The sequence below is a fragment of the Ranitomeya variabilis genome, chromosome 6, assembly GCF_051348905.1.
Source record: "Ranitomeya variabilis isolate aRanVar5 chromosome 6, aRanVar5.hap1, whole genome shotgun sequence".
Taxonomy (NCBI): domain Eukaryota; kingdom Metazoa; phylum Chordata; class Amphibia; order Anura; family Dendrobatidae; genus Ranitomeya; species Ranitomeya variabilis.
In genome coordinates, this window is record NC_135237.1 from 23,392,065 (window position 1) to 23,419,051 (window position 26,987).

The window sequence follows — 26,987 nt, forward strand, 5'->3', positions numbered from 1 at the left end:
GCACAGAACGGCTAGAAACAATCAAAGTGTGAAGATTGCGACACAATATGACGGACAGGTGACGTCTTATCCACATGGGACCAGCCAGGCGACAGGATCCCTTTAATACAAACGCGTTTCTGCCTGCACCGGCGCCTTTAAGGCATAAAACCGGAGTCCTCACACCGCTCAATCTGTCGGGAAAATAAAAGGTTACAGGTCTCGGAAAACGGCAATAGAAATTTTATTTTCTACAAAGTTGATTTTTTAGACACTAATAAGAAGAACATCACCCCCACAACCGTGTGTCACCTCCGTGATCCACCGAGCCGAAGCATTGGAGGATTTTTCGCCATTTTCACTGCACAAAATAAATGGTTGTGCTTTTAACTTTCACTATAATTGTATTTTTTTTCTCTCATACGGTAAAAATAAAACAATAAAAACCCTCACAAGAAGAAAAACCTATAAATAAACCACCCAGGAGGGAAGGGGTTAAAAGAGAACCTACGGTACCCGGTGCCTGATTACAGGGTTAATGAGTCTCCGCCGCCCCTCGCCCTCACACTGTACACCGGCTGCCGGGTGGGAGAGCGGCTCCGGCTCAGCTGTCATTGGCTGGAGGAGGCCGGCTCACAGCCGGGACAGGAGGATGGAGGGGCCGCGGCGTGTGGCTGCCGTGCTGCCGGCGGGGGGCTGCGGGGAGCGGCTGGGAGGCTGCACGCCTAAGCAGTACTGCCCGGTGCTGGGGAGGCCGCTCATCAGCCGCACCCTGGAAGCCTTGGAGAGGTGAGCGGACAAGAAACCACACAGGCTGCAGGATGCACGCTCACTGCTAGGCCTCAACTACCGACCGGGCGCGCATAGCAACCAATCAAAGCAGCGCTTATATGTTCCATTCTAAACGAGGAAAATAATTCATGAAGTCTGATTGGTCGGCATAAACAACTTGCCCACAGGAACCAATCAGATCGTTACTTTTACTTTAGGAAAATAGAAGCTGAAGTTTAATTGGTTGCTTTAGTTACATAAAGTTCATTGGTGGAGGCACTGCTGATCAACCAGGAAGTTCCATCTTTTGTGAAAATGAAAGCTGTCATATGACTGGTTGGGCAATTCTAGACAGTGCCTGAGAGAGCGCCCTCACTAGTAGACAGCACCTGTGAGAGTGCGGCCCCTGATAGACAGCGCCTGTGAGAGCGCGGCCCCTGGTAGACAGCGCCTGTGAGAGCGCGGCCCCTGGTAGACAGCGCCTGTGAGAGCGCGGCCCCTGATAGACAGCGCCTGTGAGAGCGCGGCCCCTGGTAGACAGCGCCTGTGAGAGCGCGGCCCCTGGTAAACGGCGCCTGTGAGAGCGCGGCCCCTGGTAGACGGCGCCTGTGAGAGCTCAGCCCCTCTCATAGACTACACCTGTGAGAGCTCTGCCCCTGGTAGACAGCGCCTGTGAGAGCGCGATCCCTGGTAGACAGCGCCTGTGAGAGCACGCCCATTGGTAGACAGCGCCTGTGAGAGCACCCCCCTGGTAGATGGTGCCTGTGAGAGTGCACTCCCTGGTAGACAGCGCCTGTGAGAGCACGCTCCCTGGTAGACAGAGCCTGTGAGAGCGCCCCCCCCCCCCCCCCCGGTAGACAGCACCTGTGAGAGCGCGGCCCCTGGTAGACAGCACCTGTGAGAGCGCACTCCCTGGTAGACAGCGCCTGTGAGATCGCGCCCCCTGGTAGACAGCGCCTGTGAGAGTGCGGCCCCTGGTAGACAGCACCTGTGAGAGCGCGGCCCCTGGTAGACAGCGCCTGTGAGAGCGCACCCCTTGGTAGATGGCGCCTGTGAGAGCGCCTCCCCTGGTAGATGGCGCCTGTGAGTACGCCCCCCCTGGTAGATGTCACCTGTGAGAGCGCCCCCCCTGGTAGATGTCACCTGTGAGAACGCCCCCCCCTGGTAGATGTCACCTGTGAGAGCGCCCCCCCTGGTAGATGTCACCTGTGAGAGCGCCTCCCCTGGTAGATGGCGCCTGTGAGAACGCCCCCCCTGGTAGATGTCACCTGTGAGAGCGCCCCCCCTGGTAGATGTCACCTGTGAGAACGCCCCCCCTGGTAGATGTCACCTGTGAGAGCGCCTCCCCTGGTAGATGGCGCCTGTGAGTACGCCCCCCCTGGTAGATGTCACCTGTGAGAGCGCCCCCCCTGGTAGATGTCACCTGTGAGAACGCCCCCCCCTGGTAGATGTCACCTGTGAGAGCGCCCCCCCTGGTAGACGGCGCCTGTGAGAGCGCGGCCCTTCTCGTAGACTACACCTGTGAGAGCGCGGCCTCTGGTAGACGGCGCCTGTGAGAGCGTGCCCCTTGGTAGACCATTTTCTTAGGAGTATACTCAGTTTCTTATCTGCGTCCTCTTATTTTGCAGGGTTGGGTGGATATCAGATATTGTAGTGGTTGTGGCCACCGAGAGTATTGACCTAATGAAAAACATCGTTCACAGCTATGGCCATAAGCGCGTGACCCTGGTGGAAGGTGGAGTGACGAGACATCGGTCCATCTTCAATGGGCTGAGAGCATTTATAGAAGATCACAGTCTGGGGTCAGCGCTTCAGAAACCGGAGGTGGTGATTATCCACGATGCTGTACGACCATTCCTGGATGAGGAGACCCTGACACAAGTTACAACTGCAGCCAGACAATATGGAGTAAGTAACTGGGGAAAGGGATATATGACCCCACAGAGAAAATGCATAAAAGCGCAATTCTCCCAATGATTCCTATATTACTGCCCGGCATTAACCCTGTGTGAGCGGTGAGCGGAGGAGTGTATGTGGGCGCCGGGCAGTGAGTGCGGGGAGTAAGGAGCGGCCATTTTCTTCCGGACTGTGCGCGTCGCTGATTGGTCGCGGCAGCCATGACAGGCAGCTGGCGAGACCAATCAGCGAATGAATAACCGTTACAGACAGAAGGACAGACGGAAGTGACCCTTAGACAATTATATAGTAGACTAGATGGCAGCCCGATTCTAAAGAATCGGGAGTCTAGAATCCATATATACTTTATTTATTCAAATGTAAGAATAATACAATTAATAAATAATAGTAAGAAAGAACAAAAAATGGCTGCACTCACCAGCTCTTGACAATTCTTGACAGTACGGCACATTTCTGATTGGTCGCTCGCGGCAGGCGGCAACCAATCAGAAAAGTGCCGCGCACCACGAAGGCATATATCTTTGTCCACCCTGAGCGGGTGTAGGATGCTGGTGACGTCACTTATCTCCGGACATTATCTCCGGACAAAGCCACGGAAGTTGGCACAAATTGCCGGAAGTAGTATTCTAGGCAATTATATATTAGATTTTAATGTTATCAGTGTTTACCTTTGAACGTTTATATTGTATTGTCCTGTCACCAGCCATGTGTACGATTATCGGCCGAAAGCCTCTCTGGAACCAATAATCACCCCATGTAAAGGTATCTTTATAAGTTAAAGATTCAGAATACTATGACTTTTATCATATCCTGAACAGTCAAGTTTTTTATGAACCGTTAAGGTTTTCTGGTTGAAGTAAAAAAAACTCTGAGTGTTTACAGTTTGAAACCATAAAATGTTGAAAAATTATGTCATTCTTGAGTATATCACTCAATGGTGCTCATAAACGTGTCAAATTTGATCTATAATATACTTTAATATACGTTACTTTAATCTTTAATATACTTAAGAACAGGGCCCCAGACATCACACAGGGGGTCTGAAACACCGCACAGTGGTCCAAAATATCGCTGTGCTCTGCCTGGGGCCCCATATGCTGCTTGGGGCCCCTGTGCTCTGCCTGGGGCCCCATATGCTGCCTGGGGCCCCTGTGCTCTGCCTGGGGCCCCATGTTCTGCCTGGGGCCCCTGTGCTCTGCCTGGGGCCCCATATGCTGCCTGGGGCCCCTGTGCTCTGCCTGGGGCCCCATATGCTGCCTGGGGCCCCTGTGCTCTGCCTGGGGCCCCATAGGCTGCCTGGGGCCCCTGTGCTCTACCTGGGACCACTGTGCTCTGCCTGGGGCCCCATATGCTGCCTGGGGCCCCTGTGCTCTGCCTGGGGCCCCTGTGCTCTGCCTGGGGCCCCTGTGCTCTGCCTGGGGCCCCATGTTCTGCCTGGGGCCCCATGTTCTGCCTGGGGCCCCATGTTCTGCCTGGGGCCCCATGTTCTGCCTGGGGCCACTGTGCTCTGCCTGGGGCCCCATAGGCTGCCTGGGGCCCCTGTGCTCTGCCTGGGACCACTGTGCTCTGCCTGGGGCCCCATATGCTGCCTGGGGCCCCTGTGCTCTGCGTGGGGCCACTGTGCTCTGCCTGGGGCCCCATATGCTGCCTGGGGCCCCTGTGCTCTGCCTGGGGCCCCATATGCTGCCTACGGCCCCTGTGCTCTGCCTGGGGCCCCTGTGCTCTGCCTGGGGCCCCTGTGCTCTGCCTGGGGCCCCTGTGCTCTGCCTGGGGCCCCTGTGCTCTGCCTGGGGCCCCTGTGCTCTGCCTGGGGCCCCTGTGCTCTGCCTGGGGCCACTGTGCTCTGCCTGGGGCCACTGTGCTCTGCCTGGGGCCCCATGTTCTGCCTGGGGCCCCATAAGCTGCCTGGGGCCCCTGTGCTCTGCCTGGGACCACTGTGCTCTGCCTGGGGCCCCATATGCTGCCTGGGGCCACTGTGCTCTGCCTGGGGCCCCATATGCTGCCTGGGGCCCCTGTGCTCTGCCTGGGGCCCCATATGCTGCCTGGGGCCCCTGTGCTCTGCCTGGGGCCCCATATGCTGCCTGGGGCCCCTGTGCTCTGCCTGGGGCCCCTGTGCTCTGTCTGGGGCCCCATGTTCTGCCTGGGGCCCCATGTTCTGCCTGGGGCCCCTGTGCTCTGCCTGGGGCCACTGTGCTCTGCCTGGGGCCCCATATGCTGCCTGGGGCCCCTGTGCTCTGCCTGGGGCCCCATATGCTGCCTGGGGCCCCTGTGCTCTGCCTGGGGCCCCTGTGCTCTGCCTGGGGCCCCATATGCTGCCTGGGGCCCCTGTGCTCTGCCTGGGGCCCCTGTGCTCTGCCTGGGGCCCCTGTGCTCTGCCTGGGGCCACTGCTCTGCCTGGGGCCCCATATGCTGCCTGGGGCCCCTGTGCTCTGCCTGGGGCCCCATATGCTGCCTGGCGCCCCTGTGCTCTGCCTGGGGCCCCTGTGCTCTGCCTGGGGCCACTGCTCTGCCTGGGGCCCCATAGGCTGCCTGGGGCCCCTGTGCTCTGCCTGGGACCACTGTGCTCTGCCTGGGGCCCCATATGCTGCCTGGGGCCCCTGTGCTCTGCCTGGGGCCACTGTGCTCTGCCTGGGTGTAGGACACTGGTGACGTCACTTATCTCCGGACATTAGCTCCGGACATTAGCTCCGGACATTAGCTCCGGACATTAGCTCCGGACAAAGCCACGGAAGTTGGCACAATTTGCAGGAAGTAGTATTCTAGGCAATTATATATTAGATAATACGGCCCCTATATACAAGAATATAACTACTATAATACTGCCCCTATGTACAAGAATATAACTACTATAATACTGCCCTTATGTACAAGAATATAACTACTATAATACTGCTCCTATGTACAAGAATATAACTACAATAATATGTCCCTGATTTTCCATAGTTGTAGTATAATCCCCATTTTCTGTTGGTGTATTGTGCCCAGCAGGGAAGGTGTTAATCTTCTGTGTTGCACACAATCATTTACTGTCGTTCACATGGCACGGCGCATTGTTTGGGAAAGCTCCTACTGTGGGCATACATTGTACTTTATCAGTCAGCTATGCCTACAACTTTCTTCTCCAGACATAACCACATGAGTGCTTGTTGTGATTCCTGCCCGGTCACACAGTGGCTTTCAGCGACGCTTATTTACTCGGAATTATGCGGGTTTGCTCCGGTGTCATCACAGCCCCGCTGATATTACCATGCTTCCTTTTTCGACTAACCTTGTATAAATTGCGTCCTGTTCGTCTCCTCGCAGACTGGACCTTTACAATAAGAGCTGCCTCCATTTCACCGTTACTCCTCGATTTGGGCATTTTTGTGGCCGGTTTGGTTTGGTTTGGGGTAGCACTTTATGTTCTTTTAAGAAATGTGACCCCAGTACTTTTACCCGACTCGGGCATTTAGGGTACGTTCCCAGTTCCCACAATAAATTTACACAATTGGAAATCCTCAGCTGCAAATTTCCCGTCTTGCGTAAATCCACAGGAATACTCACCACAGCCCCGGTGGGTTTTGCTGGTGACCCAACACGGAAGCTGAAATTACATCCAAAAGTTTGGTCTTTATACAAACGGTGAGCAGAATTTTCATCTGGAAATGCCCGGTATCATCCGATAAGGCCGCTCTCATTGCATTAAGTTTGGGGCAACAAAGCGTCAACCCAGTGAGAGCTGTAATGCTGTCTATATACCGTAAGTTGGCGCCCCGAAGACATAACTACTAATTCTGGAGTGGAGGTAGAGGACAACCAAGGGGCTTGGACTTACTGGGTGCAAATGTGAGATATGTAGATGGTGGGGTGTAATAATATAAGGTACTGAACCTCATGATACAGGTGACCCACGTCCGATGGCAGGTCTAGACCTGTGATGACCACCGGTGTATGGCGTGGGATGACCAGTGCTGTCATGGTGTCCGTCTGCTCTGCTCATACAGAATTCTGTAAGCTTCTGTACTTTTGAAGGATATTTTTTGTTTTTTCTTGGTCATAGATGGCCTTTCTATTATCTGCTATACGGCCATGATAAAATCAATCTCAAGCAGCTGAAGGAACCAAACTCCAAGTTGGCCAAGTAGTGGTCCTCCATGCTCCTCCGGGGAGGGAGGCGCTCACCACTCACTAAATGAAGTGGGGATGGGGGGTCCCAATTTTCTAAGGCATATTAATTTTGTTGTGTTCTACAGTTAAATTTGAGGGATCCTTTAATTTTAGTTTTCATATTAGAGAGGTTGTCCTCTGTGCCTCCCACCCATTCCAAAAAAGAAGTTCTTTTTTGAGCAATACACCCCATTGAAAGGGGTGTCTAAAATTTTTGATTGCGTTTTTTTTAACAAGTCATATATCAGAGTAAAGTATACTCTCCTGCCAATTCTCCCTACGCCCTAGTGGTCCCGATGGGCTTTGTGATGATTCTCCAACCACAGACACGTGACCTCTGTGGCCTCATTTGCTTCGGCAATGATGGTAGCACAGTCGGCATTTGACCATTAAGGCCGGTGATCACCTACGGTTACAGACTACAAACCATTTGCCGTCAGGTGTTTGACATAACATGGTGCATGCAGTGCCCATTGGCGAGTACAGTATATCAAACCTATCCATACACCCCTGTTCACATGAAGGTTGTGGTATTGGTTTTCGCCTCCTTCAGGAGTGTCCTCCACCAGATACTTCCCACATAAAAATGCATCTCACGCGGTATACTTTACTTTTTAACAAGGGAGCGTATGGACCATGTATGCCACTGGGTACCCTATGCCATGGCATTCAATGGAGGCATCTCTAAAAGGGGTTATCCGGGACTTTTTTTATTTTTACCTATGAGGCGAACTACCTGCCTGTTCTGCCCTGTGACGATCTCTTCCAGCTCAGAGTGATCAGGATCCGCACCTGCCGGCTATTCTTCCTATTCCGATGACGTCATGTTGATGGAGCACCCTGTTCTCTTCCGCTCTGCTCTGTCAACAGACATCACTGCCGTTTTCATGCTGATTCACAGCTGGCTCCCTGCTGCCTAACTGCGGGGAGCCGGCTGTCAATCATAATGAAGTCACCAGTGACGCCCTACCGACAGCGCGGAGCCGAAGAGAAAGTACTGCTTTGTCGTTGTGAGGTCAAAGGAAGTGGGAGACCTTCGCAGGGCAGAACAGGCACTACTTGTCCGTACCATCCTCATCCCTCGGGGGGGGGGGGGGGGGGGAGTCATAGATAACCCCTTCAATAAGAGATCCACATGGAAAAATAACACATGCATAAGATCAGACTACACAGGGTTTGTTTGTAGTCTGTAACCACGGAGACATATAGTTCCAATTTGGAGCTGAATTTACTAATTGGTTGGAGATTTTTAATCTAGATTACCGCCATCATTTTTCACCTTTCCAGCGCATTAAAAAAATAAAAAATTGTTACAAAAGTATACATACCCTTTAAATTAAAGATTGGAAACCTTTTTAAAGGGCATCGCCATATTTTTAGTTATTTTGGTATTGTAGACTTTTGGGGTGGGTGAGATTGTTTTGTGCATTGAGCGGGCTGATGATGATGATGGTGATGATGATGATGGTATATAATATTACCTGGGAGGGCATTACTGGTTTCCTGTCACCAGACATATCTTCCTTTTATCTGGCTGCTATAGCCGGCACCAGTCCTGAGAAGTGCAGCAAATGTCTGCCGCTCCTTTAATGTCAGACTACAAAAAGTAATTATTTCCTGCCCCAGTCTCCGTGCGAGCGATTTTCTGATATTAAGTCTGGCCGAGCCGTCACATGAAGTCACTTTCAGACGTCCGCGCCATTCATGTCCCGGATAGACGGAGTCATTGTACCTGGCTTTAATGAACACCTTTTGTGGATGTCGGCCGTCCAGCTCCAGAATAACATGCGTCACACACACGGAAGCTCTTCATTACATTCCTAATGACTAGATACAACATGGCGAGGTATTGGTTTCCTGACGGTCAGAATTTAAAGGGCCGGTACTCTTTAAAAAAATAAAAAATAAAAAGTCAGTAGTACTATAAGAAGAGCAGCGGATTCCAGACACCTCTATGAATGTAAATGTCTCTGGAGCGTCTCATTTGGTATAATATAGTGATGGGGGTAGAGAATTTTGAACACCAATAAATAACAAAGGAGCTATCCTGAAATGGCTGATAGCAGAGAACAATTGATGGTATTCACCTACTCTGCACATGGAAAATAGAAGCCAAGTTCTGGAAAAGTTTAAATAGGAACTTGGGATGACCCGAAATGTGTCAGCCTTCCCAGTACTGGGCATTTTGGGACTTGCTTTTTAGTACTGCTATTTACCTGCTCCTTGTGTTTCCAAACATTTTTATATCATTTGATAGATAATTAGAAAATGTGATTAATATAAAATCTACTTTATTTAGAATTCATGTTCTTACACCCCCCCCCCCCAAAAAAAAAACCGTTGGCAACTGACTCCCTTCTGTGTAACCTGCTGTCCGCTGTTTGTCCACTGTAATCCATATCAAACAGCAGAGATGAGGGTGCTGATTTGTCTCTGCACAGGTAAATCTACACTAAATGTCGGTAAGTCTTTTGTCTCTGCACAGGAAGTGGGGGTGTGTCTTTGTCTCTCTACAGGAAGTAGGGTGTGTGTCTGTCTCTACAGGAAGCAGTGGGTGTGTCTTTCTACTCTTTCTACAGGAAGCGGTGGGTGTGTCTTTCTACAACCCAATGTAATTATTTTGTCTGCTTTCCTTGGAGGGTCGTTAGTGGCGAGTACGGGTAAATATGAAGGGGCTGCTCATGTTGACCTCCCCTCTAAATATTGGCATTGACGGCCCGTGCCTGTTGTGGCTAGTCCGGGTAAATATGAAGGGGCTGCTCATGTCGACCTCCCCTCTAAATATTGGCATTGACGGCCTGCGCCTGTTGTGGCTAGTCCGGGTAAATATTGAGGGGCTGCTCATGTCAACCTCCCCACTAAATATTGACATTGATGGCTCGTGCCTGTTGTGGCTAGTCTGGGTAAATATGAAGGGGCTGCTCATGTCGACCTCCCCTTTAAATATTGGCATTGATGGCCTGCACCTGTTGTGGCGAGTCCGGGTAAATATGAAGGGGCTGCTCATGTCGACCTCCTCTTTAAATATTGGCATTGACGGCCCGCGCCTGTTGTGGCTAGTCCGGGTAAATATGAAGGGGCTGCTCATGTCGACCTCCCCTTTAAATATTGACATTGATGGCCTGCACCTGTTGTGGCTAGTCCGGGTAAATATGAAGGGGCTGCTCATGTCGACCTCCCCTTTAAATATTGGCATTGACGGCCTGCACCTGTTGTGGCGAGTCCGGGTAAATATGAAGGGGCTGCTCATGTCGACCTCCCCTTTAAATATTGGCATTGACGGCCTGCGCCTGTTGTGGCTAGTCCGGGTAAATATGAAGGGGCTGCTCATGTCGACCTCCCCTTTAAATATTGGCATTGACGGCCCGTGCCTGTTGTGGCTAGTCCTGGTAAATATGAAGGGGCTGCTCATGTCGACCTCCCCTCTAAATATTGGCATTGATGGCCCGCGCCTGTTGTGGCTAGTCCGGATAAATATGAAGGGGCTGCTCATGTCGACCTCCCCTCTAAATATTGGCATTGATGGCCTGCACCTGTTGTGGCTAGTCCGGGTAAATATGAAGGGGCTGCTCATGTCGACCTCCCCTTTAAATATTGGCATTGATGGCCTGCACCTGTTGTGGCTAGTCCGGGTAAATATGAAGGGGCTGCTCATGTCGACCTCCCCTCTAAATATTGGCATTGATGGCCTGCACCTGTTGTGGCTAGTCCGGATAAATATGAAGGGGCTGCTCATGTCGACCTCCCCTTTAAATATTGGCATTGATGGCCTGCACCTGTTGTGGCTAGTCCGGGTAAATATGAAGGGGCTGCTCATGTCGACCTCCCCTTTAAATATTGGCATTGATGGCCTGCACCTGTTGTGGCTAGTCCGGGTAAATATGAAGGGGCTGCTCATGTCGACCTCCTCTTTAAATTTTGGCATTGACGGCCCGTGCCTGTTGTGGCTAGTCCGGGTAAATATGAAGGGGCTGCTCATGTCGACCTCCCCTCTAAATATTGGCATTGACGGCCCGTGCCTGTTGTGGAATGCTGAGGAACAATGTGCGGAGACCCTGACTGCACATCCCTGGCCCCGCAGATGTTCTGGCCATGCTCCGGTGCCCATAAACAGGATGGATTTTCCGCTGCAGTACGATCATTTGTTTAGCGTTTCTCTTTTTTTTTCCATAGTAATTGAGCAGCAGCCGCCATTATTATGAGGACGGTCACATGGCATTCAGTGTCAATGGAGCACAATATTCCCCCCCCATGCCGTGTAGGGAGCAAGCAAGCGGAGAGCGACCGTTCTGCAAGTCAAACAAAACATAATTACCTACAAACTTCCTGCCTCGGTAATTGACAATGTGGAATTCCAAGAAGGCAGAGGAGCACAATTTTTGGATTTCTAGCCCAGTAACGGGGCAAAGAGACAGAGAGAAGTATCCGGGTGTGAGAACCAGACGGCACCAACCCACAGCTGGTATTCACCAGAGAAAAGGAAATATTAGGATTTTCTCAAGTCCCCGGATACGTGAGATTGCAGGAAGACACTTGATCAATTACTTACTTCCAGGATGTCCCCTTTCTAGACTGAGAAGTTTTGTAGCCTGACAGCTGGAGTCCATACTCATTACACTGAGACAGATGTAGACTCAATTTTCACGTGGCCATTGGGCAACCAAAGGGGAAAAAACGTTTCTTGAAGATGGTGACATTAGCAGCCCTAACTGTAACTTCTATTCTTTCCAATGTAGAGACCTAGACAACAAAAAAAACATAAAAATAAAGAAAACTCATTTAGGACACTTTGCTTTTTTGTATTCCTCACTTATGTCATCGACGAGCGCTAAGCTGTGGATATGCAGTAAATTGACGGGCGCTAAGCTGTGAATACGCAGTAAATTGACGAGCGCTAAGCTGTGGAAATGCAGTAAATTGACGGGCGCTAAACTGTGGATATGCAGTAAATTGACAGGCGCTAAACTGTGGATATGCAGTAAATTGACAGGCGCTAAGCTGTGGATACGCAGTAAATTGACAGGCGCTAAGCTGTCGATATGCAATAACTTGACGGGCGCTAAGCTGTGGATATGCAGTAAATTGACAGGCGCTAAACTGTGGATATGCAGTAAATTGACAGGCGCTAAGCTGTGGATACGCAGTAAATTGACGGGCGCTAAGCTGTGGATACGCAGTAAATTGACGGGCGCTAAGCTGTGGATATGCAGTAATTGGACGGGCGCTAAGCTATTGATATGCAGTAAATTGACGGGCGCTAAGCTGTGGATATGCAGTAAATTGACGGACGCTAAGCTGTTGATATGCAGTAAATTAACGGGCGCTAAGCTGTGGATACGCAGTAAATTGACGGGCGCTAAGCTGTTGATATGCAGTAAATTTACGGGTGGTAAGCTGTCGATATGCAATAACTTGACGGGCGCTAAGCTGTGGATATGCAGTAAATTGACGGGCGCTAAGCTGTGGATACGCAGTAAATTGACAGGCGCTAAGCTGTGGATATGCAGTAATTGGACGGGCGCTAAGCTGTTGATATGCAGTAAATTGACGGGCGCTAAGCTGTGGATATGCAGTAAATTGACGGGCGCTAAGCTGTTGATATGCAGTAAATTGACGGGCGCTAAGCTGTTGATATGCAGTAAATTGACGGGTGCTAAGCTGTTGATATGCAGTAAATTGACGGGCGCTAAGCTGTTGATATGCAGTAAATTGACGGGCACTAAACTGTGGATAAACATTAAATTGACAGGCGCTAAGCTGTGGATACGCAAAAAAAGATAGACGCTAAGCTGTGGATACCCAGTAAATTGACGGGCATCTTATTTCTCGTAGTCTTGGAGTCCTTCATGTGTTTTTTAGCAAACTCTATGCGGCTTTCATATGTCTTGCACTGAGGGGAGGCTTCCGTCAGGCCACTCTGCGATGAAGGCCCGACTGGTGGAGGGCTGCAGTGATAGCTGACTTTGTGGAACTTTCTCCCATGTCCCTACTGCATCTCTGGAGCTCAGCCACAGTGATCTTGGGGTTCTTCTTTACCTCTCTTACCAAGGCTGTTCCCCCACGAATGCTCAGTTTGGCTGGACGGCCAGGTCTAGGAAGACTTCTGGTGGTCCAAAACTTCTTCCATGTAAGGATTATGGAGGCCACTGTGCTCTTAGGAACCTTGAGTACTGCAGAAATTCTGCTGCAACCTTGGCCAGATCTGTGCCTTGCCACGATTCTGTCTCTGAGCTCCTTGGCCAGTTCCTTTGACCTCATGATCCTCATTTGGTCTGACATGCACTGTGAGCTGTGAGGTCTTATATAGACAGGTTTGCGCCTTCCCAAATCAAGTCCTATCAGTTTAATTACACATAGCTGGACTCCAATGAAGGAGTAGAACCATCTCAAGGAGGATCACAAGGAAATGGACAGCATGGGACTTACATATGAGTGTCTGAAGACTTATGAGCATGTGATATTTCATTTTTTCTTTTCTAATAAATTTGAAAACATTTCTACATTTCTGCTTTTTTTCCAGTTAAGATGGGGGCAGAGTGCACATTAATGAGAAAAAAATGAACTTTTTTGAATTTACGAAATGGCTGCAATGAGACAGAGTGAAAAAATTAAAGGGGTCTGAATACTTTCAGTACCCACTGTACATTGTTTGTAGAGGCGGAAGAGCACCGCTCCTGCTCAGATCACATGCACTTCAATAGGCGCTGATCTGCAGTAACAGCCAGCAACAATGTACGGAGCTGAGCCTTTCTGGCTGTATATAACGTGTATATCCAGCTGCATCAAGACCTGCAACAGCTGATCGGTGGGAATGCCGGGTGTCACACCTAGTATTGATCACCTGCCTTGAAAGGGTTATGCAGGACTTTTATTATTTTTGTTTATTGGGCTAAGAACTAACAGGCAGGTAGTTACTAACTTCTTGCCTGTTCTGCACAGCGACATTTTCAGCCAGCTCAGTGGTTTTCTTTTCTGCTCTGCTCTGTCAACGGGGCGTCTCTGCCACTGTCGTGCTGATTGACAGCCGGCTCCCTGCTACCTAACTGCGGGGAGCCAGCTGTCAATCAGCATGATGTCTGCAGTGATATCCTGTCAACATAGCAGAGTGGAAGAGAAGGTGCTGCAACCTTAAAACCTGCCTGTTAGTTGTTATCTAGGACTTTTATTATTTTTGTGTACTGGGCTATCGTTTATAATAGGCCATCGATGTAAAACTCCCGGACAGCCCCTTTTAATGTACAATTTTTTGCTCTAATTGGACTTCAAATGCCGAGGGAAATGACAACAAAGGGATGTCGCTGTCCCTGCCTCCTGTCGAACTGATGGGATAGAGGAAGTCCGAGACTGGCTGCAACCTGGACTTCCTCTTCATGTTCGATTTTCCGAAAGTGGAGACAGTCGCAACAACCGCACGCGATCTCCATAAATGGAGCCGGCACGGGAGGTGAGTATAGGCTTTATTATTTATCTGCGCAAAACACTTCGATCAAGAAGGGTTTGTCTTGGTAGTGGACAACAAAATAATACAATCTCTCCTACAAAAAATGTGGATAGGCAAATAAATAAAAAAAAAAAATTAGTTTATTCCATATATTTTACTATTTTTTCCTCCAAACACTACCAGGTGTTCATCACAAAATCCTCAGACGTACGTCCTCTACACGAAAGTCTGAAGCCTAAAGATATTGATTTGAGGCCAATTATCAGGCATAGAAAAAAACAAAAGAACAATTGTGATCTTATAATTGAGTGGAAAAAAAAATTGCATTTTTTGACACCATCAAACCATAAAGTTTGGAGTCTTGAAGAAAATCGAGGTCTTAATTACAGCGTGCCGGAGATATCGCACTTAGACGGCGCGGGGGGGGGGGAACATGTCGCTTCTTGCAGGAGACTCCGGCCTGCACAACAGCTTCTAATAACAGAGCGCAGCGGTGTTGGGGCTTTTTAGAAACAGGTAATCGCCTCCGAAAATCATTGCTAATGATGCAGAGCCTGGAGAATGCCTCCCCTGGTTGTGTCAATACCTACCAGTATATACAGCCATCCCCAGTGCCACAATGGAGACAATACAGCCGTCATTAGCACCACACAGGTCAGAGGAAGGAACGCTGACGATCCCAAAACTTCTCCCAGCGGTGACAAACAACCCGCCGGGGCCGGCGCACCTCTCACAATGAGATAATCTCGTCTGCGGCGCGCGCTCTCGACAGTTTACTTAGCTGCAGGTCGCTGCGAGGATAGCGTTGCACTGAATCCGTGTTGACTCGCAGGATACAAGTGCAATAAAGCAACATCTCAAGAAGTCCCATTGTCTCATCCAAACAGTCTTTTTTTTTCGGCGTGGGCCGGTTGCTGGTGCAGATGTTATGTCCTTGCACACCTGGATTTAAAGGGGGCTTAGAAGAGGAAACGGGGGATGGGGACATTGCAGAACGATGGCGCTACATAGACAGACAGGAGATTAAATTACGGAGAAAATTCTGAAATTTAAGGACATGGCTGCATCTGCTCAAGAAGATGTGTAGATGACTTTTGGGATTATGTTAGGCATCCAGGGTGGGCTGAAATAAATGCCAAGGGGCAAGTTGGCATCTTCTCCTTACACCATGAATTTGTCTACATCCATAGGACATATCCAGGGCAAACATTGCGACGGTGGAAAATAAGATTAATATTGATTAAAAAAAAAAAATATAGCAGCAGCATGGAACGGTGTGTGTCTCTGCCCCTCTATCTCTCTACTCTCCTCCTTCCCGTTCCATAAACTTCACCTGGAAGCTGTAATGTGATCCCTAAGTGAGCTGGAAATCCAGCTTGTAAAACAGTTTTCAGAGTAAATTCTGATATAAAAAGGTGGCGGGTGGGCTGCAGAGGCTCATAAGTGGAGAAAGACGCAGATTTCTTTGATTATAATATATTCAAGTTTCATATATTCACTTGTACTGATGATTTATGCAAAGTTTATTGCAACCACGGAGGCCACTTTACGTATTTATGGAATTTCTACAGAATATGCCAGAAATTACTGATAAGTGCATGTCTCATCTCTGACCCTCATGGAATGTAAGTGGGAGAAATGTCCGTTCCTGTGAGGAGCCCTCTCCTCTGAAGTCCATGAGAGTTGCAGAGAACGTCAAGCAAGCTGCAATTGTTTTTTTTTTTTGTGGCAATATTAATAATTTGGAAGATAAATTAAACTAGCCTCATACAACAGTTGTAGCTGAAGACGACATTTACGTTATTTTAACATAATTATGATTAAAATTTGGTAAGGCCCAAAAAGGAACATTAACATGAAAACCCTGACTCGTGGAGAGCCATCCATCAGCATTCAGGAGAGGAAAGCCCTCATGGGGTAAACATGGCCGATTAGACTGCCGTTCCCTCTAGGCTTTAAGAAGATGTGGAGACAAATACTAATTGTGTTGCTGCACGAAAAGCTCTAATTTGCTACAGATTGTTGAGCAGGTACTTCAGTGATCTGCTCACTTAATGAGCTTCCTCTTCTTTCCATCCAGAGTCCTGGGGCATCTCCCATCTGGGTTACTATGTCTGCGATACCATGTAATTATTGTGGAAGATGGTTTTCACCAATGTCTGCCATGACTTACAAAGGCAGTCTTTGAAAGCTATTTTGTGCCTGTCGAAGATGGCCTTCCCATGGGTATCTGTAGCGTCTGTCCAAGGCAGCCTTCCCATGGGCCTCTGTACTGTCTGTCCAATGCAGCCTTCCGAGTGGTCTCTGTAGTCTCTGTCCAAGGCAGCCTTCCCAAGAGTCTCTTTAGGGTCTGTCCAAGGCAGCCTTCCCAGGGGTCTCTGTACTGTCTGTCCAAGGCAGCCTTCCCCAGGGTTGAGCCTTCCCCAGGGTCTCTGTAGTGTATGTCCAAGGCAGCCTTTCCAAGGGCCTCTGTAGTGTCTATCCACGGCAGCCTTCCCAAGGGTCTCTGTACTGTCAGTCCAAGGCAACCTTCCCAGGGGTCTCTGTAGTGTCTGTTCAAGGCCGCCTTCCCAATGGTCTCTGTAGCATCTGTCCAAGGCAGCCTTCCCAAGGATCTTTGTAGCAACTGTCCAAGGCAGCCTTCCCAAGGTTCACTAGCGTCTAATGAGGCAGCCTTCCCAAGGGTCTCTGTAGCATCTGTCCAAGGGTATCTGTTGCGTCTGTCCAAGGCAGCCTTCCCAAGGGTCTGTGTAGTGTCTGTCCAAGGCAGCCTTCCCAAGGGTCTGTGTAGTGTCTGTCCAAGGCAGCCTTCCCAAGGGTCTGTGTAGTGTCTGTCCAAGGCAGCCTTCCCAAGGGTCTGTGTAGTGTCTGTCCAAGGCAGCCTTCCCAAGGGTCTGTGTAGTGTCAGTCCAAGGCAGCCTTCCCAAGGGTCTGTGTAGTGTCAGTCCAAGGCAGCCTTCCCAAGGGTCTGTGTAGTGTTTCCAAGGCAGCCTTCCCAAGGGTCTATGTAGTGTCTGTCCAAGGCAGCCTTCCTGTTGTGAATTCCGTTCTTGGGCTCCCTCCGGTGGTTGTAAATGGCACTTTTGTGAATTCTGCCCTTGGGCTCCCTCCGGTGGTTTTAAGTGGAACTGCTGCTCCTTGGATTTAGCTTAGCAGCTGCTTCCACTGATCGTCTCTCCTGCTCTGCTATTTAGCCTGGCTCTGATCTTCAGCCAGTACCAGCTGTCAATGTTTCTTGGTTGGATTCAGATCTCTCCTTGGATTTCCTTGATAGTCGGTCCAGTTCAGCAAAGATAAGTCCTTGCATGTTCATTTGTTATCCACTTGCTGTGGACTTAATCGTTCAGCTCATGTTATGTTTGCTCTAGTCCAGCTTGTCAGTATTCTATATTCAGTTAAGCTGGAAGCTCTGGGGAAGCAGATTTGCCCTCCACACTGTTAGTCTGGTGTGGAGATTTTTTGTAAACTCTGTGATGGATTTTTCTAGCTTTTAATACTGACCGCACAGTATCCTTTCCTATTCTGTCTATCTAGTTAGAAGTGGCCTCCTTTGCTAAATCCTGATTTCATTCTGTGTATGTCATTTCCCTCTCCACTCACAGTCCATATTTGTGGGGGGCTGTCTGTCCTTTGGGGATTTTCTCTGAGGCAAGATGGCTTTCCTGTTTCCATCTTTAGGGGTAGTTAGTTCTCCGGCTGTGACGAGATGTCTAGGGAGTGACAGGAACATTCCACGGCTACTTCTAGTGTTGTGTTAGGTTCAGGAACTGCGGTCAGTAAAGATACCATCTCCTCAGAGCTCGTCCCATGTTGCTCCTTAACCACCAGGTCATAACACCTTCCCAAGGGTCTATGTAGTGTCTGTCCAAGGCAGCCTTCCCAAGGGTCTGTGTAGTCTGTCCAAGGCAGCCTTCCCAAGGGTCTGTGTAGTGTCTGTCCAAGGCAGCCATCCCAAGGGTCTCTGTAGTGTCTGTCCAAGGCAGCCGTCCCAAGTGTCTCTGTAGTGTCTGTCCAAGGCAGCCTTCCCAAGGCTCTCTATAGTGTCTGTCCCAAGCAGCCTTCCCCACTTCCTTATCCTCCTAGTGTTGTGAATTCCGCTCTTGGGCTCCCTCCGGTGGTTGTAAGTGGTACTTTTGTGAATTCCGCTCTTGGGCTCCCTCCGGTGGATTTAAGTGGAACTGCTGCTCCTTGGATTTAGCAGTCAGCAGCTGCTTCCACTGATCGTCTATTCTGGCTCGGCTTTTTATCCTGGCTCTATCCTTCAGCCAGTGCCAGTTGTCAATGGTTCCTGCTTGGATTCACATCTCTCTTGGATTTCCCTGATATTCTGACCAGTTCAGCAAAGATAAGTCCTTGCTTTGTTCTTTTGCTTTCCACTTGTTGTGGACTTTATCGTTCAGCACATCCTATGTTTTTTCTGCATGATCCACAGAATTAGGTTCGTCATACAATAATCCGAGCGCTTGAAAAAATGCGTCTACATTAAGCAATGCCGGATCCCATGATTCCATCGAGAATGCCCAGTCCTGAGGGTCACCACGCAGCAGAGATGACGATTTTAACCTGCTGAATGGGATCACCAGAGGAACGGGGTTTCAAAGCAAAAAAACAATTTGCAGTTATTTTTAAAGTTCAAAAACTTGGATCTGTCCCCAAAAAACAAATCAGGAGTAGGAATTTTAGGCTCTAAAGCCGGAGTCTGAACAACATAATTTTGGATACTCTGTACTCTTGCAGCAAGTTGATCCACACGAGAAAACAAACCCTGAACATCCATGCCAGCGCCAAAATCCTGAACCACCCAGAGATTAAGAGGAAAAAAAAGACAAAACAGACTGCGAAAAAAGAAATGGCTCAGAATTTTTCTTTTTTCCTTCTTTTGAGATGCATTTAATTCATTTGTGGCCAGTTATACTGTTATGAACTGGTGGTTTAGGAGCAACATGGGACGTGCTCTGGAGGAGGTGGTACCTGTACTGACCGCAGTTCCTGAGCTTAACACAACACTAGGGATGTTCCTGTCACTCCCTAGACACCTCGTCACAGCCGGAGGACTAACTACCCCTAAAGATAGAAACAGAAAAGCTATCTTGCCTCAGAGAAAATTCCCAAAGGACAGACAGCCCCCCACAAATATTGACTGTGAGTGGAGAGGGAAATGACATACACAGAATGAAACTAGGATGTAGCAAAGGAGGCCAGTCTAGCTAGATAGATAGTACAGGACAGAATACTGTGCGGTCAGTATTAAAAACTAGAAAAATCCACCACAGAGTTTACAAAAATCTCCACACCTGACTAAAGGTGCGGAGGGTAAATCTGCTTCCCCAGAGCTTCCAGCTTAACTGAATAAATCCATACTGACAAGCTGGACTAGAAAAAACATAGGATGTGCTGAACGATAAAGTCCACAACAAGTGGAAAGCAAAAGAACAAAGCAAGGACTTATCTTTGCTGAACTGGTCAGAATATCAGGGAAATCCAAGAGAGATGTGAATCCAAGCAGGAGCCATTGACAACTGGCACTGGCTGAAGGATAGAGCCAGGATAAATAGCCGAGCCAGAATAGACGATCAGTGGAAGCAGCTGCTGACTGCTAAATCCAAGGAGCAGCAGTTCCACTTAAATCCACCGGAGGGAGCCCAAGAGCGGAATTCACAAAAGTACCACTTACAACCACCGGAGGGAGCCCAAGAGCGGAATTCACAACACCTAGTGACCATATTATTCTCTCTATACATCTCTCTTCACAGATATCTAAAAGAGTTTAAGGGAATCTGTCAGCAGGATATCTGCATACTCAGAGGAATTTGCACAACAAATTGTACAGTCCATTTTGTCCTGTTACCCTTGTGAAAATTAGAACTTTGGGGCAAAAACATGTTTGTGGTAAAATATATATTTTTTTGTTTTCATGGCTCAACGATATAAAATTCTGCGAAGCACCTGGGGGTTCAAGATGTTCACCACACATCTAAATACATTCCTTGGGGGGTGTAGTTTCCAAAATGGGGTCACTTGTGGGAGGTTTCAACTCTTTTGGCACATCAGTAGCTCTCCAAATGCAACATGGCGTCCTCTAATGCTTCCAGCAAACTTTGCATTCAAAAAGTCAAATAGCGCTCCTTCCATTCCGAGCCCTGCCGTGTGCCCAAACAGTAGTTTTTCCCCACATATGGGGTATTTGTGTAAATTTTGCTATCCATTTTCTCCTGCTACCCTTGTGAAAATGCCAAATTTACGGCTAAAGTAACATTTTTGTGGGAAAAAGTAAATTTTATTTTTTTTTCTTTCTGTCAAGCACCAGAAGTTAATAAACTTCTTGAATGTGGTTTTGAGCACCTTGAGGGGTGCAGTTTTTAAAATGTTGTCAATTTGGGGTATTTTCTGTCATATAGGCCCCCAAAGTCACTTGCAATATGATGTGGTCCCTAAAAAAAAAAAAAAAAAAAAAAAAATGTCTTTGTAAATTTTGTTGTAAAAATGAGAAATTGTTGAGAAAAATTTTAAAAAAATTGCCAAAAAAATTGTTTAAAAAATGACGCTAAAGTAAAGTAGAAATGGTGGAAATGTTGTTTGATTATAACTTTCTGGTTTTACCCCTTAACGACCACCGATACGCCTTTTAATGGCGGCAGGTATGGGTACATATTCCTTAGCGCCGCTTTTTAACAGCGCTGAGAAATAAGGTTACAGCAACCCCCAGCGTCAGAAAATCTCCGGGGACTCGGCTACCGGGGGCTAGGGTTGTGTTGGGGCTAGGGTTAGGATTAGGATTAGGGTGCTGTTGGGGTGACGGTTGTGGTGTTGGGGTGACGGTTGGGGTTAGGTTTGTGTAGGGATTAGGGTGGTCTTGAGGTTGGGGTTGGGGATAGGGTTGTGGTTAGGGTTGGGATTAAGATCAGGGTAGAACTGTGTTAGGGTTGGAATTAGAATTGGAGGGTTTTCACTATTTAGGCACATCAGGGGGTCTCCAAACGCGACATGGTGCCTGCCATTGATTCCAGCCAATTTTGGGTTCAAAAAGTCAAAAGGTGCTCGCTCCCTTCTGAGCCCTGCCATGCGCCCAATCAGTGGGTTTTCCTCATATACGAGGTATCGGTGTACTCAGGAGAAATTGCACAACATATTTCATTTTCTCTTGTTACCCTTATGAAAATCAAAAAGTTTGGGTTTAAAGTACCGTAATTTTTTTGTGAAAAAAGTACAATGTTCCTTTTTTTCCTTCCACATTGCTGTTCACGTGAAGCACCTGAAGGGTTAATAAACTTCTTGAATTTGGTTTTCAGCACCTCGAGAGGATCAGTTTTTAGAATGGTGTCACTTTTGGGTATTTTCTGTCATATTGACCCCCCCCCAAACTCACTTCAAATGTGAGGTGGTCCCTAAATGGTGTTGGTTTTGTAAATTTTGTTTGAAAAATGAGAAATAACTGGTCAACTTTTAACCCTTATAACAACCTAACAAAAAAAAATTGTTTCCAAAATTGTGTTGGAAATGTTTATTAATAATTGTGTGATATGACTTTCTGATTTAAGGGCACAGACATTAAAAGTTTGAAAATTGCAAAATTTTCAAAATGTTTGCCAATTTTCCTTTTTTTTCCTAAATAACCGCAAGTCGTATCGAAGAAATTATACCGCTAGCACAAGTACAATATGTCACGAAAAAACATTCTCGGAATCAGTGGGATCCGTTGAAGTGTTCCAGAGCTGTAACCTCATAAAGTGACAGTGGTCAGAATTGTAAAAATTGGCCCGGTCATTAAGTACAAAATTGACTGTCACTAAGGGGTTAAGGGCAGAAAAATGAAAACGTTTGAAATTTGCAAAATATTCACCAAAATTCCAATATTTTCACAAATGAATGGAAAAAATTATTGACCTAAATTTACCACTACCATAAAGGATAATGTGTCATGAAAAAACATTCCCAGACTCGGTGGGATCCGTTGAAGCGTGAGTTATTACCCCATAAAGTGACACTGGTCAGAATTATAAAGTTTGTCCTGGTCATGAAGGTGAAAACAGCCTTGGGGTGAAGGGGTTAAAGTCAGTCCATCAGAAAAACTACACGACTGTTCAAACCGAGCACAGGCGCTCTGTGCACCCTTAATGAGGGCAGGGGTCTAAGGGGTAACATTTCTCCTTATGGAGCGTGACATACCAGCTGGCTTGTCAAGGTAAGGAGGCTTATTCGCCGTGCAATGCTCCTCTGGGAATTTAATATGCAAATTGCCTCTTCAGAGAAAAAGAGGACTTAAACTCTATAGCGCCACCTGTTGGAAGTAGCGATCCTACAAGTCACAATCAACCCTTTAACGAGTCGAGCAATAGGACTTAGGATAAAAGCCAATCAGTATCTCAATTCGCAGACACAGTGTTTCGGGCTGTTGGCCCTCGACTCGTTAGAGGGTTGATTGTGAGTTGTAGGATCGCTAATACCAACAGGTGGCGCTATAGAGTTAAGTCCTCTTTTTCTCTGAAGAGGCAATTTGCATATTGATGAGGCCAATCAGATAATTGCATTTTCCCACCTAGTGATATCAATTTATTTCCACCCTTCTATTCCTCTTCTTAATCCAAAGCCGTCAATCAAGGAAGAGGAAGGCAGAGACCGATACAAAATAAGTAAGTGTCAAGGAGCAAAGATTTGGTGGGCTTTGTCAATGGTGCACCGAGTGCCTGTGCTTGGTTTGGACAGTCATTTCTGCTTTCAAAGGCATAAAACAGAGCCAGAAAGACATCTTAGGGAGCCAATGTGGCAGTGTGGTCCTGCCATACGAGCTTTTATAGAAGAATGACCCATCATCCATAGTCCGCCATGTGGCTGATCAGTGGCCGGAACCAAAGGTTTCTACTTATTGCTGGGTCCAGTATCCTCGACTTATAAACTCTCCGTGTCACTCTGGCTCCACACCCCTAGGGTGGTACAATCTTGACTTTTGCTATATGCTGTTCCCCACTAATGTTAAAGCATAAAATTAAAAAAAAAAAAAAAACAACAAAAGTAATGACAAATAATTAAAAAAAAAAAAAAAAAAAGATGTTGAAAAACAATCAGCCAAAGTTCCATCTCTTACTCTGCGCCTAATAAGGAATGTAGCCGCCGCCGTCCGGACCAGCGCACAATTCACTCCGACATCTTATTAGTCCTTAATTCCATGTAAAAAAAATAAACACGGCCGATTGTATGTGATACGTGAGCGTCCCCCGACACACGCAGCCCCTCAATAAAAGGGCGTTTTAGCGGAAAATCCACATAGCGATGCATTCATTGAGCGTACCAGGCAATTAGTCTTGTTTTTTGCACAAGCGATTCCACCCTCTTTTTGTTGGAAGAGAACATAGAAATCGTCGCGCCGGTGACGTCATTGATTATTTCTGTTGGCTGATGTTACAGAAGGATCGGAAGTTCGCAGTTACTTCATGATGGGGGAAGCACACCTATTAGTGCAATAATATACACGCGGTATTGGATTTATTCACCGTGAGCGATAGCGTGACCACTCTATGGTGGATCGAAGGAGATACAATTATAAATAAATATATATTATGTACACTGTATATTTGCAAACTACTTACTAATTTATAATTACGGTTTACTACTTATTAAAAAAAAAAAAAAAAAACCCTGAATTTTTATCTCCATAGTTTGAGACTCATAACGTCTCTACTTTTCTATCACTGAAGCCATGTCAGGGCTTTTTTTTCATTTATACATTGACTGTTACTTTATTGATAGAACCTTATTTTTTTATCGCTTTTTGCACCATTTTTTTTTCGTTTTTGGGGAGTGGAATGGCTATTTCCAAAAAAAAAAAAATAAAAAGCAACTCTGTCATTTTTATTATATGTGCACACAATTATTTATTTTCAATAAAATACAGTAGAATAGTTCAGACTTTCACTGATGAGATGATACCTGCTCTGTTTTTATTTTTTTTATTTTTTTTTAGGTTTTTTTATTTAACACATTTGAAACTTTTTTCTTTTATTGGATATGCATAATATATATTTTTTGTTATTTAAGTCATTTTTAACGTTTGTACTTTATTTAATTTTTTTTTTTTAAAGTTTGATGACTTGAACCTGTCATTCAATCACTTTTACAAAAGTATCGCAGTGTATTGTCTTATGAGTGACTAATGAAGGACCCCGGTGCCTGAACAAACCACCAGCTCCCCAGGATTGCGCTGCGGGGATGAGTTGAAGTTGATGGGTGACAGAGGCGCTGCTTAGATGCTATTAACTGCGGTTTCTTGGGGATTTATTGGCTGCACCTAAAAGCGCTTACGTGTCGGTATCAGCTGTACAACACAGGTGGCATCTTCTGAGCACAGAGCGGGCTCCGCTTCCGAGCCTCCGTCCTAGAACTGCACACACATTTACCAAGCTTTCAAAGCCAAAAAAACAAGCAGGACATATAACCTTCTCCCTCATCCCCCAGATCACACCCCTGTCCCCCAAAATTGCCCAAACCATTGGATTGTTCAGGCCAAAATCAGAACATCACTTTAGAAAATATATATATTTTGTTTTAGGCGGGTCACATTCTGTGATCTTCAGCGATCTGTTGCGGAAATTGGCAGTAAGTGTTCACTTTCCCTGCAGCACCCCCATAGGAGAAGTGAAGCATTACACAGTTCTCATTGAAATCAATCTGCTGGGTCCTCCAGAGAGAGAAAGCGAGGGGTAGTCAGAGAGATACCGAGACTTTATAATAGTTGACTATCCCAAGTTAAGGACCTTTCCCCTCTTTTAAGCTATAAATCACAACTCCGTAAACCTAAGTTGTCATAAATGAAATTAAAGTCAAGTCCGATTCAGAAACGGCGCCACTCTTGTCGGTAGGCTGTGAGCGGTATTGCAGCTCAGTCCCAGTCATTTGATATTCGGCTCTGCTACCTCTGCGAATTGCGCAACATTTCCAGCTTTCTATTGGATGATCATATTTATAAATGTCACCGCTGTTGTTCCTTCCTCCGCAGGCCGCCGGGGCGGTGCGACCATTGGTGTCCACGGTCATCGCTCCTTCCGCAGACGGATGCTTAGACCACTCCCTGGACCGGGCGAAGCACAGAGCCAGTGAAATGCCGCAAGCCTTTCTGTTCGATGTCATCTATAAAGCGTACCTTCAGGTGAGCGCTCACGTCCTGACCTCCGCCAACACTTTTCCCTATACTCTGCTCACAGCCAGAGCTGCATTCATAATTCTACCGGCTTCCTGTTAGTAGAGTGCAGTGCATTGTGGTTGCTCAGAATAAATTGGTGGGTCACATGCGGGTCTACAGAGTATCAATATACCACTCACTTACTGTAAGGCCTGCAAACTATCTGTTGACAGCAGCTTTAGTTGTGACTGGAGGAAACAATATGATGTAACCCAGTATTATATGTTTTTTATAATTGAGCGATGTGATATATGGGCTGTAGGGATGATCGGTCAGGGTGAGTGCAGTGAGCCCCTTTAAATGCTGCAGTGAGTCACTGACCGCGTGATCTCGCCCTGGCGGCCATGAAAGGTGCGCAATGTGATTGACAGGTGCCGATGGTTGCCTGATTTGCACTATATACTGCGGCAATGCCGTACGTAGAATAAGCGAGCAAATGATCACAGGTTCAAGTCACCTTTGGGGATAAAGAAATATTAGGAAGGTGTAAAAAATAAAATAAAACAAATAAAAAATAATAATAAAAAAAAATGTAAATTAATTTTTAAAAAATCCTTAAATTAAATATCCCTTTTTTTTCTTCAGTTCAAAAATAAAGACTTTTGGAATATATATATATTTGGTATCACTGCATCTGTAAGTATAGGATCTATTAAAATATAAAACATCGTAAAGGGATAGTAATTGAATTTACTATTAAAAACTACAGCTCGTCACGCAAAAAAAAAAGTCCTTATTCGGATCCAACAATTAAAAAAAGCTGAGTCTCAAAAAATGGCGACCCAAGCCAAATTATTATTTTTTAATTTTTTAACAAAGTTCTGATTTTATTTATTTTTTTTAGGCATTAAAATAATTAAATAAAAATAATATTTTTTTTCTCTTGCTGCCATTGTCCTGATCTGGAGAATCTTTCTGTTAAGATAATTTTGTCACACCATTAACACTGTAAAAACATAAACCCAAAAAAACAATGGCGGAAATGCGATTTTTTTTTTTTTTTTTTTCCCACCAATTCGCCTCATTTGGAATTTTTCAGTACATTACATGGTAGAATGAATGATGGGGTTTTTCAAAACTACGACTTGTCCACTGAAAAAATTAACAAAAAACAAGCACTCGTACGGCGGCGATGTCGCCTGGAGAATAAAAAGTTATGGCTCTTGGAAGAAGGGGAGAAAATCCCTCCCCCCCTTAAAATACTAAAATTGGCCACGGCACGAAGGGGTTAATACAGATGTTGGGTTTTATGGTCGCCCTTAAACTCCAGGAATGTAACTTAACGTTTTATGTGTCGGTCGTTTTGCAATTGTGAACATGAGTCTTGGAGACAGAACTTTTACATGGTGCTATTAAAAGGGTGCAAAATCACCCCCTGGAGTGGGGACAGGGGCTAATGCGTGCCCTCCCCCGACCTGACCCACTTCATGGCCTTTTTTACAGGAATAATCATCAGTGTTCACATACAGACATTTTCACATAGATAAGAGAAAGGTGTAGACGGTGATTGTGATTTGATCCCATAGAATCGGTGCTGCGGCCTCTGTGTCTAGTCCAAGA

The 26,987-nt window shown here is 46.8% G+C and overlaps 1 protein-coding gene across 3 annotated transcripts in view; it reads left to right on the forward strand.

The window, feature by feature from the left end:
• The first annotated feature begins 430 nt into the window (after positions 1 to 430).
• Positions 431 to 26,987, forward strand: part of CRPPA (CDP-L-ribitol pyrophosphorylase A) — a 212,472-nt gene continuing 185,915 nt past the window's right edge. Inside the window, exons 1-3 of one of the 3 annotated variants that reach the window (XM_077268069.1) lie at positions 431 to 768; positions 2,454 to 2,658; positions 25,245 to 25,394. In XM_077268069.1, the coding sequence (XP_077124184.1) occupies positions 518 to 768; positions 2,454 to 2,658; positions 25,245 to 25,394 (606 nt within the window). In that variant the 5' untranslated portion in view covers positions 431 to 517. Of the gene's footprint in view, positions 769 to 2,378; positions 2,659 to 25,244; positions 25,395 to 26,987 lie in introns of all 3 variants that reach the window. The other 2 variants (XM_077268067.1, XM_077268068.1) reach the window with 2 other exon arrangements.